A 17,923-nucleotide genomic window follows, 5' to 3' on the forward strand; every position below is an offset into this window, starting at 1 on the left:
TGCATGCTTGTAGACACAAAAAAGGGCGACCCAAATCTCCCTCCCGCAGACTTTAACATCTTCTCAAACTCAACTTCAGCATGGCGCTTTTGGCTAAACGCTTAACAGAAAACACAGACCCAACTTCAGAGCTACTGAAAGCAACAAGAGACAAAGAAGTTTAAGACGTGTGTGTTGCTGCTGATAAATCAACCAGGATGCCAACTTTGCCAACTCTGCAGTGACCCCCAGTCAAGCAGAACAGGACCGAGTGAGGCCAAGAATAGATACAATTGAGCAGATTATTGCAGCGGTTGGTATAAGGCTGTGACTAAGAGTGAGGTAAGGGAGAGCTAGCTTTACACTGCTGCTTTGAACAAGAAAGATTAATGTAGGCTCTCTGGAGCAAAGGCAACATCTAGAGCCTTAATAAGGTACAAACAATCGGTTCCACTCCACTGGCTTCCCAGGGAAAACTATTGTTGTGCTGCATTGTTTCCCGGTGAGGCCCCGTGGAGACGGCACAATATGACCGTCTCCATTACAGCCAGGGGAGAGCTCACTGTAGACGGATGCTTGGTTTATGTCAGGGAAAAGGTTCGCACTCACTCACTCTCTCCACCCAATCACCTCAATCCCAAATCCCCTCCCTTAGAAAATCCAAACAAGGACTCACCTCCACACCCTGCACTTTCAACTTCATGTGATCCTCCCGTGTGGTCTTCCCATCTTTCCGCTTCTTCCAGCAGTAGCCATCCTTTCTGTACTTCACCTTCTTCCTATTGTACAATATCATCGACCCATTCTGCGGCCTGGATCCGTGGAGAGGAGGAGAGCAGGGTTGGGGGTGGGAGAAGATGAAAAGACATTTTTAGGCAAAGCAACAGCACAGCTCAGGGACTCATTTGAGAGATGTACAAGGAGGCCTGACACAAGTCTGCTTAAAATGCACCAGTGACTTTGATGGCACGATTACTTTATGGCGTGTTCAGCCTTGAGGTGAGCAATTTGACAACGAACAAAGCACCTTTCAGCATTCATTTTCAAACCATAACTGGACATGAAGAGTGTGTTGCAAGCATTTGAAGTGACACTCCCTGAGTGCAATGCTTCAAGTCCAGACTATCTTCCTCACCCTCTACATATACATCAAACTTCGGGACACACATCCAACCTGTTTATCATGATAGAAATGTAACATAAATACACATTTGTTAAACTTGCCAATAATCATAATAATAACGTAATGGACATATATGACTGGTGTATAACAACACTTTGACATAAATTGTTAATGCTTCATTAGAAGCGATTATTCTGTGAACACTGCAGTGGTCACCCACACGACACTCCGAGTTTCCCATCTGTCCCTCAGGAAATGTTAAGCGCTATCCCTCTGGCCTAAGAGGAAGAAGAAATACCCTCCTTCCTCACTCCATTCATAATTTATACTCTATCCACTAGACCACAGCCGGTAGGCTCATAATAATGTAATGCAACTATTTGATGACAATCTGCCTTTGCACTTCGATTTGTTACACTGGCATTTGCTGCTCAGAGTTAAACATTAACAGAAAGTGGAGCATAAAACATTTAGGCCTATTCAAAAATTAGCGAGCAGTTTTGCGGGTAATGTGCGTTGGCAGCGTATCACCACCACCGTGCATATGCTATAGCTCACCACCGCACACCCGCCACCCACGACAGCCATGTTTTGGAGCATGGTCAAACACAAACAGGTTTCCCCCAGTGCTGTTGTCTCTAGCTGAGAAGAAGCTGGAAAGTTGCCTTACTGTTGTTGGTCTGGTTATAATAATAATTAGCTGAACTCGACTGACTGAGATGTAATTGTTGAGCATAATTTAAAAATATTTTTTAAAGTCATTTTCCATCACCAATGCTTCTTTTATAATGCAACACATGTCACAAATGTGACACTTGCTATTACTTATTTCCATCGAAAAAGAGCTATGAAGCCAGGGATCTTAAAGTAAATGGAGAACTCTTGTGTCTTTCATTGAGCAACCCACATGCAACTTTTTTTCGTGAGACATTGTAAATATAACCTCTCACAGCTTACCAACAAAGTCGTCAACATTCAGACATTTTAAAAACAAGTTCAAACTATAGAAATCTCTTTGGACTTTGACCCAGGAAAACACTTTACTAGACCAGAACAGATGCTGGCAATCTGAAAAATCCTCTTGAGATTTATGTCACAAAATTACTGTGAACAACGGAATGATTTCATCATATGTTATTTTGTTTTATTTCTCATTTCCACACCTTTCTGCTCAATAGATAAGCGCCTTATACACTTTTTTCAGTTGTAACCCTGCATGAGACAAAAGATAGGCATAGATGAGATAAGGCAGGAAATCAAATGACATCTGGCTATCTGATCTCCTCCAGAGCAATGGAAATTGGGGTGATGCTTTGGTGTCAGAGGCACTATGGCATATTTATTGTCCTGATGCAAAAAAAAAAAAAAAAAATCCACAGAGCAATATTTGGGGGACAGACGCTATTTTCAATGAAAGGCATTTTGAACCCAGAGTGAGAGAGCCATCAGAGGCTCAGGCCAGTCTGAAATACATGCTTTGAGTATATAACCCATCTCTACTCCTCTCTCCAGCTGCTCTCTCACTCTTTTATCTGTGTATACTTAGTCATTTCAATTAATCTTATCAGAACTATACATATTTATATGGCGGTCAGGGTATGGGACGGAAACTGCTCTCTTATCAAAGAAGTATGACAGAAGGTCCTCTGTCTCAGATGCCTAAATGCAAAAAAAAAGGAAATGCAGACAACTGACAGCATGCACACAGCCTCCGCAGTGGCCTTTCTCTTGAAGGTTTGCAGCGATTAAATAAGCTCTACCCTCCAGGTGGCATGAGGACTCATCCAAGCCTTTAGGAATCTTTCATTTATCCTGTTAATGGCGTTAGCGCTATCAGATTTGCACATTTGAAAAAGTCAGGTTATCAGACTAGCGATGTGTTCAGCATGAGGAGTAGAGCAGGTGCGGGCAGACACGCTTCTCAATGACTTCTATCCATCCAATTCCCTCAAGACCATGTTCCTCTAGTCCATTCGTAGACGTATATAGAAGTAGCGGTTCTACTTTGAATCTCTCACAGACGACTATGTTCCTCATCAAACCAAAAACTACCCAAACTCGTAAATCAAGAACACTGCTTTCTTTATCACAGCACAATAATACAGACGCCTCATGAGTGAGGACGCAGCATATATCCACCATCTCATCCTCACTGGTGAACGAGATACCAAGATCCTAGAACTCCTGAACCATGGGAAGGACTTGGAGGGGGCATTCCACCCTTTTTCAGCCTTGACCTCGGATTTCAAGGTGCCGATTTTCAGCCTGGCAGTAAATCTTTTTGGTTTTCTCAAGTCACAAATACATCTTTGGAGGTTTAAATTTCAATATGTGTATCATTATAGAAGAGAGGAGAAAAAGTGATTCACTCGCACTTTTCTTCAGGACTATGTGGACATACTTTAGATTGGGGAACACATATTTCCTGTTAATGCATGAATTACATCCTTATTTATGTTAATACTGTTGTTTAGAGTGCACTTTCCAGAGTAAAATACAGTCTGGCTCAACAAGACGCTTATCAGCATTTTATAATGATCGCTTACTGGTTTATATGCTGCTAATGTACATGTGAATGCCTGGTTTATTTATGATAATACATGTTCCCTTATCGACACTCAAGTCACTAGGTCACTGAGTTCAGCCCTGATTTGGCAATATTACTGCAACATACATAGCTGCATAGCTCTGAAAATTGTAATGAAAACTGGGCGAAAAGTACCGTAGTTTTGTGTTTAGCTTTATTTTTCTCCCTTCAGTTATTCCAATCATGACTCCTGTCTAATTTAAGAACAGCTGCGATGCAAAGCCAAGGTTTCTAAGCAACAAATACTTTTCTCCATGACTACAGGTAGTTTAAAATCACCCCAGATCTCTTTTCTGACGCCCTCGATCAAAGGTTGGCACACAAACAGATTATAACTACAATATAATGCTGGAAACAGCATTGTTTATGTTTGCTTGAGGCAAATATGTTCAGCCATTCCTCCATATTTTTTGTGACAGTATAACAAGATACAGTACCTGTCTGAGAGGCCTTGAAAAGAAAACACACCTCCTTTTACGTCTCCTTTACTCTGACCTATTTCCCTTGATGCCCTGGGTTTGAGGAGAGGAGAGGAGAGGAGAGCCACAGCAGCTTTGATGATCGGAGCGTGAGCTGGTTTGGGCCTAAAGTGGCGCAGAAGGGAGTCAACACCTGCTGCTCTCAATTACACATCAGTGCCTGAAGCCATGTAAGCCTTTACCCCACTATGTCAACAAGCGCACTTACACCCACTACTCATCCAAACACATCCACATACACACACCAAACAGGCTTGTACACGGTGTTACACACAGTGACTCAGAAAATATGAGTCACAAATATGCCCCCAGGACCCAAACATCACATTCCCAAGGTGCCTCGCCGCGTCGTTCATGGATAACATTAATAGTGCGAAGACAGAACATCAATAGGCCTGTAATGCTGGTCATTACCAGGACTGTCAATCACAGGTTAAAAAACTGCTGCAGGTCACATGTTGGGAGCACATGCGCCGGCGTGCGCTCATCTGTTCTGCGAGTTTATATACACTGTAAATATATTTTAAAGCAACTGTGGCGCTCGGCTTGAAGTGATAGCAGAAAGTTGCTGATTTCACATAGGTAGGCCGACACCATTCGAAAGAATCCCGATCAGCACTTGATTTGCAGATAAAGCCATCCCATCAGCACACAGTCAGAATGAATCAGGTAGTGGGGAGTGTGCTAAAACTACTTTAAATGTAAATCTAGCAAGTGCTTTGGATTGGGAGTCATGTCTCGGCTCCTCAGTGCTGCTCCAACCCCCCACTGCTGTTTGGATGTTGAGACTGAACAAGTGACATTGTAGTTTGACTCAGAAATGAGCACTCTGCATCAGCTTTTCTATTTTCATTTCCTGAGGGGCTCAAATTAATATGTACCTATCAGATTACATATGTTTTAACATATTGATAATACGCACGGATGATGCAGAACTCAATTATTTCATTCTCACAGTAAATGAAAATCCCTCTGCAGCGCAAACCGGGAACTTTATATTCGAGCAAATTCTGATTTTGACTCTTGACCATTATTAGTTTGCTTGTGGCCAAACTTTTTCAATCTTTCCCTTTTTTTAGTCAGTTATTCTTGTCCTTCTTTTCTCTGTGGATATCACACGATTTTACATGAGTGCTTTACAACAGAATTCATTGTGGTGTGTGTTGTGTCTCCATTGCAACGTCTCCTTGCATTTAAAAATAAAAATAGCAAAAGCAACACATTTCGAGTATTGAAATTGCTAATTATAAAATAATTAAAATAAATAGATGGTTGCTCACAGCAACTTAAGATGATAATTTCATCTGAACGTTTCTTTGAATCAACCGCCTCCTGAAACAAAATAGCTGTAAATTCTTCTGAGCATAAACAGTGTTATTGACATCACTGGTTCATCTGCAACAGCTTAAAGATCACAACTACAACAAGTCCAACCTTGTCTAGGTGTAGCCACTGCATTCGCAGAGAATTTGATATTTGACATGAGATGACATTTCCCTTTATTGGACTCAGATGAGAAATACTGCAGCAGCTCAGTATATGAGAATCAATAGAATCAAAGCTGAGAACTATCAGCGATGAAGAGATCAACTGTATGACAACTTGACTGACATAATTCATAATGGATAATAATGAGTTTTTAATTGTTTTATTTTATTAAGTCTTTATTATTTTGAACTGGCAGAACACCTCATACGGAGGTTATGATATTGCATTAATGAAGACGCATGAGCGGTTTCCCCGAGTCGCTGGGATAGGCTCCAGCTCCCCCATGGCCCAACAGGGAATAAGTAGAGTAAAATGGATGGATGGATGAAGCTGGAAGGACAGAGCAAGAGATTACAATGGTGAATGGCAGAATGGAAATGCCATTAAAAATGTAGTAGTTTTGCAAATCTAAGGGTATAAATGGATGTGCGGAACGCTGAAATGGATCATTTGTCTGATCACGGCAACAGCTACACTTTTCCACACAGCCTTCATTTGCCCCATGCAATTATTCAAGCTCTCTTTAACAAAGACACATAACCCTCAAATCCTTCTCCTCAAGGCATTGGTTTGGTGAAACTTTCTTCTCCAACTATAAGTGCTGGGAAAGGTACTTAAATTGATTTGTAGTAGATGGAGATTAATGAGGAGGTACAGTTTGCCAGATCTGACATCACGCGCTGGTCTTGGAGGCACTACAGATGGAGAAGCAGTCTTTGTTTACACAAAGGATTCCACTAAATATAACAACCGTGATGACAGGGTCGTTAAGACCCCTCCAGTTGTAATTGAGGATAGGCAGACAGGAAGAGTCTTTGCCGCGTTCCTCTTTATGAACTCAGGCCCACTGCCTTCCAGCACAAAACAGATGTTCAACCCATCTGAATAAAAAAAGCAAATCACAGTTTACTTCAGAGAGCAGGATCACATGGCCATATTTTCCCTTAAGATGCTGTAAAAGAGAAGGAGTGTCAATCTGTTTGTGGACCAATAAGGAAAAATCGCAGGGCGCGAGCAGCAGGGGAGGAGTGTGGCGGACATCCACCACTCTTATCTGGTCCACAGCAGAACGGGAAGCTGTCTGAGATGCTGCGGTGATACCACTAAGCCAGTTTCATGCACGTTTCAGGAAGGCAGCCGTCACCTTTCAGACGAAAAGCTCACAGCTTGTGCTGGTAAAAGAGTTTGGAATGCTACTCGGAAATCTTGCGGCTATTTTGTGGTCGCAACACCCAATTCTCGATGACAACAGAATACACATCGTACCTTTGATGTTCAGCTTAGGTGACAAGGAATTAGAGAATCTCAGCACTTGTAGGATTTTGGCTTCAGGGACACACACAGTGAATGTGTGCATGTTTATCTGTCAGAGACATGTTGATAAAGCTGGCTTGTTCAAAGAGGTTATATATATATATATATATATATATATATATATATATATATATATATATATATATATATATATATATATATATATATATATATATACATACTGACACACTATGGACTAAAAAAGGTGTAAGATAAATAACAGTTCAACCTAGAGTCAAAACACATACCCTGTGCTTGTGTCAATTCATGGCACAAGGTCCCTTTGGCAATCTCCACAAATCATTTCCATATAAAGGTGCCAACAAAAATGAAGCTCATCTGTAGCCCTGCTCCTGCTGACAACGGCATGCTGTGCACTTTTGCATGTGCAGCTCTAAGTCCTGTAGCACTGCCTTATTATGACACTCTGCAAAGAGGGTGCTTTTATATTTCAGGCAGATCATGTGGAGCAGGGCATTATGTACAGCCTTACTCTCCATCACAGTTGCTGTTTTCACAGATTACCACAGCCCCGCAGCGAGAAAATACTCCTGAAGTACTACGAAATTTAAGGCTTTGCTAAGTTAGATTTTCCTTGAGAGGATTACCGACGACCTTCCAGGAAATAAGCCATCGCTTTTACAGATCACACCATCCCCTTCAACTGCAGTGTTTTATTAGTATCTGCTATTCCTTTTGGTCATTTGTGTTTTGTCATAAACGTTAGTTTACTTCACATATTTTTTTCCATATTACAACTGAATCAGACAGCCAACATGATAATGTCACCACAAGACGCCGTGCACTGTTGCGATAAACTCAAAACACTTGCTACACTCGGGTGGTGTTGAGATTTCCTCTGGAAGACTTGTGGCATCATCCTGCCATTGACCTTCCTCTATTGATCCCCCGATGACGGAGCACAGCTTAGGCCAGCTATTGAACCGCTTATGATTAATTCACGAATTTTGCCTTGTCTACAGAAATGGTAAAGAACAAAGCAAAAACAGCATGTACAACTGAGAATGGTATAGAAGGCCATAAAGGTCAGCCAAACTTCACTTTTTAAAAGTGAGGTCGAAGTCCCAGATAAATAAGGCTCCTTTAGTGCCTTGATGCGGCTATAAACCACATCTTTCTTCCACCAAAATGCCACTACAGATATGTATGGGCAGGGCTGACAGAGTCAGGAAAGCAAACCAGACAGACAGGGAAAAATAAAGAAAAGTTAACAGCTATTCGTCCTCTCACGTCTCTATTCCTTGGTCCCATTTCAGTCATGAGGATAGTGAGGGTGAGAGGTTGAAATTGAGCTGTAACTCTATCTGTGTGCTGGAGCGAATCAGAAAGTCGATCCCACCTTTCACCTGGGATTCACATCTCTGTCTTTGCCCCGTTTGGTCACCATACCAACCATAGGCAGGCATCATGGGATTAATTGAAGCCTCGGGCGAAGTGGCAGCCGTGGATCGAGTGAGGCAGCCTGCCTTTGGCTTTGGTCAAGTAACGGCAGCCGTGCAGATAATATCGGATTTACAAATCATACTCCTGTGATAGATGCATTGAAGACCTTGAAGCCCTTGCAGCAAAACCTGTGATTGATTCTCAATATTAAAGGGCCAAAAGAGTTCAGCTATTCTGGATTTGAAATTGTTGGGTGATAGACAGACATGTGGGTCATGACAATTGGGAGCCTATGAAATGCCACAGTTGAAACCATTCATAAGCTCAGGTTCGGGCCTACACGCTCCCTGGCTAAACTCATTTTAGGATTAAAACCACGAAGGCATTATTTACTGTTCAACTCTTCGTGACCTCTGAAAGAATTATTTAGTGCTCTTCTATGGTGAATTATACGCAGTGAACGGATGATAAAAATAGATCGGACTGTTCCGAATTTTTTTCAGTAGCTATCAATAATGTCATTAATCTTGGAAAGTGACCTTCAAAAGTTGCTCCAACAACCGGTAAAATGTTTACACAATTTAGCACTGCTAATTACTCCTTAATTACTCTTAATGGGATATTAGTAGATCAAACCCACAGTGTATTCTCCGCCGTTAGTAGCGTTGACCATAGTTGATCTTTCTTTAATTGCCAATGTGATTAATTAACATACTTATTTGCGAGTACACATATAGCATTAGTCTCTAAAATGCTCATTTCCGAGGGAAACCAAATGAGAACGCAGGGAGAGTGATGGGACGTATGGAGCTGGTGTGGACTGCTGCAGCACGATGATGTTACGGGTGAGAATGTTCGTCAAGTAGTCCCATAAGCCCGGCACACTCTCGCACTCCATTTCCCCGGGTATGTTTGTCTACGCTGACCTTTGAACTTGGCCCCTGGCACAAGTCTGAGATCACTTTGCTCTGTCTCTGATTCATCAGCTGGGGCCAGGACCTCACTCACATACAAACACATGGCGTGACCGAGTGAAGCAGAGCATAATTTAATTCAGCCTCTCCTGGTTATGAGCAGCAACATTGAGACTCCAGCACGACGATGAAGATGATAGACTGTGCGCTCCAGCTATTGTTTATCTACTTCTGTCCAGGCTCCCGCTGTCGACAGCACACATCTGAATACACTCATAAAGTAGTCACCAAGGCACAGCTCTAATCATGGCCACCTCTGCCTTCTCATTTTCCACGTTCAGTGGACCATGGAGCTCCCACTCCCTAAATCACATCAGCACCACCTCCTCCGCAAATGATCCTCACACATTTGCACACAACGCATCAATACACAGACAACAGAATAAGTCCTGCCACCCTTGATGTGGATTTAAAAAGATGTAAAGAAGACGATGGTGTTGTTGATTGAGCCCTCATGTCCGACACTACCACAAATAAGGAGCTGAATCGATAACACATAGACCTCGCCCTTTGTAGGTCAACCTGAAGCCTGTAACAATTAAAAATAAACCAGAAAAAGTATTGTTTCAATGCCGCACTCTACACCACATTAAATTATGACTCAGCCAGTAAAGCTTGCAGACTTCAAGCAGCAACTGTATTCTGGTCTGCAGAAAACTATTTCCTGATATCTGATACATCGGTGAGCGCTATAACACAAAGTAGACAAAGCGGGCCAATGAGATACAGCTGTATCAAAGGCAAATGGGGTTCAATTATCACAAATCTGATGATCCTGCCATTAAAAAAAAACACAAATAGGCATTTACATCCAACTCAATTCCAGTAAATGGATGTGTCCCCTAGTCTTTTTCTTCCTGGAACCTTCCAAGGGAAGACTGAAGGGCAACTCTACAGTGACAGTCACTTGACTAAAGATACCATACATCCTTGATGTTGCTCTTCAGGTTAAGAGTACTCACGTCTTCTTTAGCTTCTTCAGTCCTCTCACATCAAAGTGACCCATCGCTGGTGAATCACACCGCAAAATAGATCATTTCACATTTTTGTGTCATTTGTGATAGCCTCGTTGTGCATCCCCTTTTTGTGCCTTGATGTCTGAAGAACCAGATTCTGCTGGGTGTTCACAAAACAGACACATCTTGATCTGCTCCCTCTGTTCATCTTGGCATGCAACAGGCTTTGTGGTACCCAGGAGCAGTTTCAGGTCTCCGAAAGAGCCTTAATGTCATGAAGTGATTATCTAATAAATGTTCTTTGGAGCATTAAGAACTAGTCTGGAGGCTCCCTATCTCCCATTACTTGCTCATTGGGGGCAACATCACCTCACTGAATGTTTGGCCTATGTGTGTTTATAGTCTGCAGTGATTTACTTTTACTCAGCCCTGATAGTGCAGACACAAGGCGGTGTGCGGAGAGTTCCTATTTTTGTGGAGCTCTGCTTGGCAAACTCTTGAAGGACATTCAGACATTGATTTAGCTAGCAGCATTGCGATGAACTTTCTCCAGAAGCAATCATGTGAATTCACGTCATCCCTTGACATTTAGTCTAGCGCTAACACACTATCAAAAAGGGTGTCTATAGTATTTGAAAGTATGCATATGTGTATGCATGTTGAATTAAATATTTCTCCCTGACATTTAGTCTCAATGACCACATGGTGAGAGGGAAGTGGGGAGGGATGCCTGTTCGCACTAGTGAGTCTCTCAATGCATTGTCTGTTTTGTGCAGAACTGGGATTCACAGCTATTAGGGGGGGAGGCCTGCCACTCATGTGTCTCCAGAGGGTGAGGAGGAGAGACACCGTGGATGAGGAAGGAGAAAGAACGGCATTCTGGGGAAAACTGTGAGAACACAACTAATGAAGAAGAGACTGAAAGTGTCAAAGCTCCTACTGTATCTCTGGACAGAAGCGAAAAAAAAGGCTCGCTGGTGGTCTCCGTCAACTGTCTTTCTGTTTGTAGTGACTGGAAATCGAAAACACTGCGACACTGCCTGGTTATGATGTCCTGGCACACACTGTAATTACAGAGCACTTCCGTCTTTATTGATGTCACTTTGTTAGTTTAATTACGTTATATTGGGTTTAAGAGTCGCACCAAGAGCAAAGCTACGATGTAGGGCAAAAATCATCAATGGAACACCCTCTTGTAACGACGTCTGGGGCAGAGAGCTGGGAGATAATTATTTCACAGACAGATGCCTGAAATAGACCTTTTGCATTCCAACATCTTCAAAGGCAAAGGCGAGGTAATCAGCAACTTAATGACTATTCCACTACGGTATGTGCAATGTCAGAGCGAGGGGGCAGTGAAAGGGCCTTCATGGAAATGAGACACCTGGGCTCAACCTTGAGAGTGACTGTTTTTGAAAGTGGTCCCCAGGTGCCGAGGATGACAGAGAGTTGCTCAGCAGTATATGAGAATCGTTGTAACGTTTGTGTCATAAGAGTGTGGCCAAGAGTGTGTATCTGATAGAATGAGACCCAGGGGATGGCGTGTCATGTGAAGGTGACCCCAGATAAGGAAGGGAGGGAGAGGCCACCTGCTTTCAAATAGAGGCAAAATGAGGGTGACAGACATCCACCTGTCTGACAACGCGCTCATTCCAGACTTCATCTGCATTTTCTTCTAAGGACAGCATCTCCCTGAGGATTGTAACACTCATTTTTCTCTGAGATCTGACAAGGCCTCCTGTCCAGTGGCCGATGTGCCAGCTGAAACGGCTGCCATTCACCCCTAACTCAGTGTTGTGAGACACAATACGACAACCAAAGTCAGGTGTTAGTTTACCAGCAACACTCCTTTACAAAGTGATGTGAGCCCTTGGGCTTTATGTGACACACTGTGATAAGTCCGGTGGCTTGCTACAAGTCATCACAGGTAGCCAAGAGGGAGGTGCACTCCCCCGCTTCCTCTTCAACAAAGCCTCATCATTGTTTCCTGTAGCATAGAGAATGGCTGGCCACCAACGGGGCAATTTGGCAACTCAAACAATAGTCACATATAGCACACTGTGCCGTAGTCAGTTCTCTGTGAGTGTGTATCCCTCTGCGCGTGCAGCTGCCGCTGTTTCCTGCCAGCATTGCGAGGAACATACAGAACTACATCCTATCACAAGCTAGCCCCACCTGTAGGCATTTCTACAGTTAGGTCGACATAACACTGTTAGACACCATCTCAGATCGAATGAAGGTGAGTCGAGAGTATGGGCTTCTATCACATGAGTGACATGGTCAGTGCAAGATACGAGGCAAGAAAGGTATGCGAAAAAGTGACGCCGCCTGCAAGAGACAGAAAGGACTGTTTGAATTAGCAAGAGAAACATTGACTTCCCCGCAAATAGTGTGGTCACAGCAAAGCAAATGTAATTGATGGGAACAATGCTTGTAATTAAGAAAAGAGAAGCTCGGGGTAGCATCTGAGAGCTGCAATCCTCCCGGGCTATCAGATTGTCAGTATGTTCCGCACGACTGCCTGTTGATTTGTGGCGTGTTGCTGTTCTAAATCTGTTTTCTAGGGAAAAAAATATATGCACAATGATATCTCAATTTGATGAATGTCTGAGGCAGAATACTGATGAAGTGATTTTCCGCCGTTTCCTATGTGAGTTTCAAGTCATGCTGTGTACAAGCTTAAAATACAAACTGTGTGAAGCCCATTCAGACGTTCATGATAATGGTGCACTGTGCTTCACTTGACACAATGTTGTTGCTGCTTATCTAGTCCGTGTCAAACGCCGCGTGCCAAGGGTATTTAAGCAGGGAGATAATGTAGGATCAAAGAGGCTTTTATGAGGAACCTGTGATTGGGCAAAGCGCTGACCCAACAATTTGAAAGCGTACGGTCAACAACCTTTATCAGTTGAGATGAATTACAAAGCTTTTAAGTGCACATCACTTTGAATGCTACAGGTGTCACTTGTGTTATAAGGAGACGCTCTCACAAAAACACTCATCAACAGACATTTCAAAATTTATACGATGAGGTCAAATCAGTGTTAGAAGGACAAAATGTACGACTGCACAAACCAATGCAGGGAAATATTCAAATGTTTTATAACCATGCATGCAGAAGCCTTTTGACAAATTTAAATTAAACTCTATTAAACTATTTTTTGGGCACAGCAGAAAGTGTACATGACTGCCTCCACATATAAAGAAAGATTAGCTAACATCTTTTTCTAGACATCATGTGATTTGGCTGACCACGATGCTTTCAGCTTCAAGTTTATGATGTTTTTTTGTTTCATTTCTGAAGTTATCAGGACTCAATGCAGATAAGCAATATGATTTTAGTGTTGTCCATGGCCCAATGGTGGTGGCTCATGTGACTATGTCTCGTCTGCAAACAAGGAAACGCCCTTCAGATGCTGACCTGAAAATCTAAGATTTAATTAAGCACGTTTCCAACACTGCTCACAGTATCTTAGTAAATTAATGGACATCCGTGCAAAAGTCTGAACAGCCATTTCGGAAACAAAAAAAGGGATCTTTGTAAATCTATCGTCGATATCGTGCAGACTCATGAGCCAGGCAGCACTTCATATGACTTTAATGTGAGCAACTTCTTCCTTCTAAGGATCTGAAAAGTCAGAGCCAGACCACAAAGCAAGCTCTCAGTTCATTTTGAAAGGAATATTAGACCCTCAACTTATACAATTACAAGTGGGAGCACTTCCATTGACTTCCAAAAACTAATTCTTCTGAGTGGCATTAGCTCAATTTAAGGTCACACCAATTCCTCCAAGTGTTCTTCCGTCTCCTACAGTAGCTGATTCGCCCAGCTATTCAGCACTTGGTCGAACAAACACCAACGGATCGTCAGAAATTCTCCCACATTCTGACAATTCATAGCAGATGCTGTCCGAAACATGGTGCCTCTCTGGGAGTTTCACTCTCCCACTGAAGCAATAGCAACAATAACAATAACAGTTACAACCATTAGATTGAGGTACTTTATGTGGCTGCGTGCATCAGACCAACTCCTGTCTCTCTTTATTTGTGACAGCAAGTAAACAATCTTTGAATAAATAACAACCGTCATCGATCAACTGTAAATAAAACTATGCTAAATGTTCTCCATAACAAGTGATAATACGTCAGTAAAGGGAGAGACAGCTCATAGCTGTAACACAGTTTTTCAGTGTCATCAAATTGTGCTCTGACCACATTGAAATATCATAGGCAGTATTGACGAGGTCATACGTACTGTCCGGCGACACAAGTCGAGTGTGAGCAAATCAAAGGTTTCACATTTGTGTGTAGTTGCAACAAAATACCCCTGCCAAAAAAGCCAGGGTTGTTGTTCGTTCACCCAATTCCACCTTCACACCCAGGCAGAGATAAGATTCACAATTCAGTGCTTTTCCAACTCTGCTTTCGAACAACAGGATTATTGGTATTTGGCGAAATGCTAAGAGGGTCATAATGCGGTTACTCACGGCATCCACAAGGTGAGGAAAGAAAAGAAAGACCGCGTAAATAAAATGGCAGAGGAGATGAGGAGAGGGCGAGAAGAGAAAGGTGACAGGGAGGAGAGGGAAGGTTGGTCTCATTACTGTTTTTCTCTCCCTCCAGGCTGGTGTGACCCAGGCTCTCCAGCCCTCTGCCTTGCTCGCCACTAATCATTCGGTTTTAATCACCGGGATTCTCTCCCACATTGCCCCTCCTCCGTACCCCCTTCCCTCTCTTCCTGCCCCACTGTGTGCCCTAGCCTTTGCCAAGGTCCAGCTAATTTTATTCTAATTGGCCGTCGCCACGGTTGGGACTGATCTGCCTCATTGTCTTCATCCATCCGTCCATCCTCTCTCAGCTCTCCTCCTTGTCCTTGCCACTCGATGCCTTTCTCTCTCTCGTTCGCATTGTGTTTCCGCAACTTCACAGCTCTGATTGTTTCTTCATCTCCTCGCTGCTTTACTTATCTGACTTTCACCTCTAATCATTTTGTTTTTCGCCAATATGCTGTCACGTTGGCTCTCTGCTTTCATGTTGTTCATTTAGAAGACAGTATTTTCCAATTCCTTTTCTTTTTTCTCTTGACCTTACACTTCACCAGACAAAACAAATAGCCTTGATGTTGTCTGCCAACAAAAGCCTCATGTGCCTGCCTTGATCCACACACAATTGCGAGCGAGATAAATGTGACACTGTTCTATAAAGCAAACCGTACGGCTCCAGCCCAACATGATGGCTTTATGTCAGGAAACTATTTAAGCTTTGTGAAGAACAAAGAGTGAACTCTGGCAGATTAGAAACAATCTAACAAGTGAAGGGAACAGCTGTCGTCTTGATTTTGTTTAGAGCAAACACACAATCTTATTAAAGCACGGGTAAAAAGATAACACTTTTTTGCACCTCGGAACTGCTCTGTTGTTGCCACCGAGTTCCTTGGACTGGATTTCCAAAACTAACCCCTTGGTTGCTTTGAAAAGGTCTACCAAAGCACCAGAATCAGAGTTTCCCACTGGCTCCCAGTCAAACCAAAAGTGTTTCTCTGCTGCCACTCAACAGAGGATTGCAGCACTATTATTTAAAGGGAACTATGACCCATCAAAACACCATCGCATAGGCTTGTGTAGGCTTCATTTGAATGCATTTCTTTGTCATCCAAGTATCAAGTAAGGTCCTTCTGTCATGCTGTCGGTTCGAACCATAAAACAGGAATCAAAGTCAGCACATTCTAATCTGAAAATTCAGAAGATTATCGAGTCTGAAAGGTCTTATTTGAATGCTGAATATACAGGTTCAACTGAACTAATGCAGGCCAGTTGTTGGCATATTCGCTGACAGCACAATTTTTAACAAAGTGTAACGTGACCATTTTGAGGAAACACAACTTGTTAAAAAATATTGAAAAACCAGCCACAAGTGCGATTTCTGCAAACATATTTCAAAGAGCACTCTTTCCTTATTATCCATAGCACCAGTAAATATTCATAGCTGCTGGCTAATTGGCTCCTTTACAGTCTCGAAAGCAGCCAAACTACACTGCTCATCAGGACAAACTTTATCTGATGCTGCAGGGGGTTACATGGAAACCCAGCATCACGCTCATGCGCTACAAATCCTCCACTTTTCCTTTCTCCTCTGGATCACCAGCTCCAATAAATTTTCATTACACCTGTGTGAAGCGCTTCAAATAGAGCCACAGAAGCAGAAACTAATTACTTTCTAATTTATTGACTAATGGCCACAGCCCTGGGAGACAGCTGCAATTGTTCTAACAGTCCTGCTGCTCCAACTACACTCAGGTCCACTTTAGATACATAACCCAAATAATTTATCATTACAAGCACATTAAATTGAACCGTATAGACTATAACAATGGCAATTTGTATCATTTTGTTGTTAGGGATGCATTTCCGTCCTCTGTCTTGAAAGCAGGCAATATTGGCAATTGGATTCCTTTCAGCCGCTTGAATGTGGCAGGTCCACTTTGTTCTTCAAAAGACCCTTCGCTTTCGCAGCCGGAAGTAGAAAGGAGAGGGAAAACAATTTGTGCTCTTCTGGAAATATTCGATTGGAAATATTACTGTTACATGAGGTCAGGACAGAATACCAGCTCAGGCACAGACTTGAACTGTTTATTTTATTTATTTATTTATTTTTTGATCGTGCTGCCATTTAATTCTTTTCAGTAGACCTTTCAGGTTTTTGCTGTCATTAGAGCTCAGCTATTTCCATGGTGATCCAGTCAAGAGATTAGTAAACCATGCTTCAAGCTCATTGACAATCTGGAAAAATACATTCGAGACTACATCAGAGAGCACTATTACGATGGAGGGCCAATACAAATCTTCAAAAATAACGTCGCCGGTTGTCATTAGAATTGACTGTGTCCATTGTAACAGCTGAGCAGCCGAAATCCACACCAACAGAACCAATTACCATTTCATACAATGCTGTCAAAAATCATCAGAAAAACATCCAACCAATGTTCCCACTCAGTGTATTTTTGAGTACATTTGTTTGTCTGCATCAGCATTGTTCCTGCCAGCAGCTAACGCCCCATTAATGCCTCCAATTTATCAAATGTCAAGTGCAGAGACCTTAACCTCCAGAGTCCTCAAATGAGGATTTTTGACTTGGAAAAAATAAGTTGACCTATTACTACCCGCATCATTTTTCCTACATATATAAAGACCAGCCCAAATACTGAGGTCGGTCTTTGTTTTCTTTCTGCAACATGATACTTTGCAAAAATAATGGATAATTTAACGATCTACAAGTCATTGCTGATGCAAATAATTAAAAAAAAGATCATTAAAAAAGGAGTAAAATAATGTCTGGTTCTCATTAAGAATTATGCCAGGCTTGTGAAGTTTGATATATGTGGAGCAAACTATCATAACAAACACTGACTCATCGGCTGTGACGCAGCCCATTATGAAGGAATAAAACATGACCAGGAGGAGTTGTTGCCCATCCGTGCTTCCATACATTTATGTAATACATGCTCTGAAAGCATCCTCTACTCCACACTAGCAAGATACTCTTTTTGCATGATCATAAACTCATTTGTACCTCAAAGGATGCTAAAGGACCGGGTATTACAAATCACAGTTTTCATCTGG

At 42.3% G+C, this 17,923-nt stretch overlaps 1 protein-coding gene across 15 annotated transcripts in view; it reads right to left on the bottom strand.

Annotated features, from left to right (window-relative positions):
• The window catches only part of camta1a (calmodulin binding transcription activator 1a), a 268,368-nt gene that overhangs the window by 122,331 nt on the left and 128,114 nt on the right, over positions 1-17,923 (bottom strand). For all 15 annotated transcript variants that reach the window (XM_053849460.1, XM_053849470.1, XM_053849462.1 and 12 more), the window contains one exon: positions 656-791. In XM_053849460.1, coding sequence (XP_053705435.1) covers positions 656-791 — 136 coding nt within the window. The remainder of the gene's footprint in view (positions 1-655; positions 792-17,923) is intronic.

Source organism: Synchiropus splendidus, chromosome 18 (genome assembly GCF_027744825.2).
Source record: "Synchiropus splendidus isolate RoL2022-P1 chromosome 18, RoL_Sspl_1.0, whole genome shotgun sequence".
NCBI lineage: Eukaryota > Metazoa > Chordata > Actinopteri > Syngnathiformes > Callionymidae > Synchiropus > Synchiropus splendidus.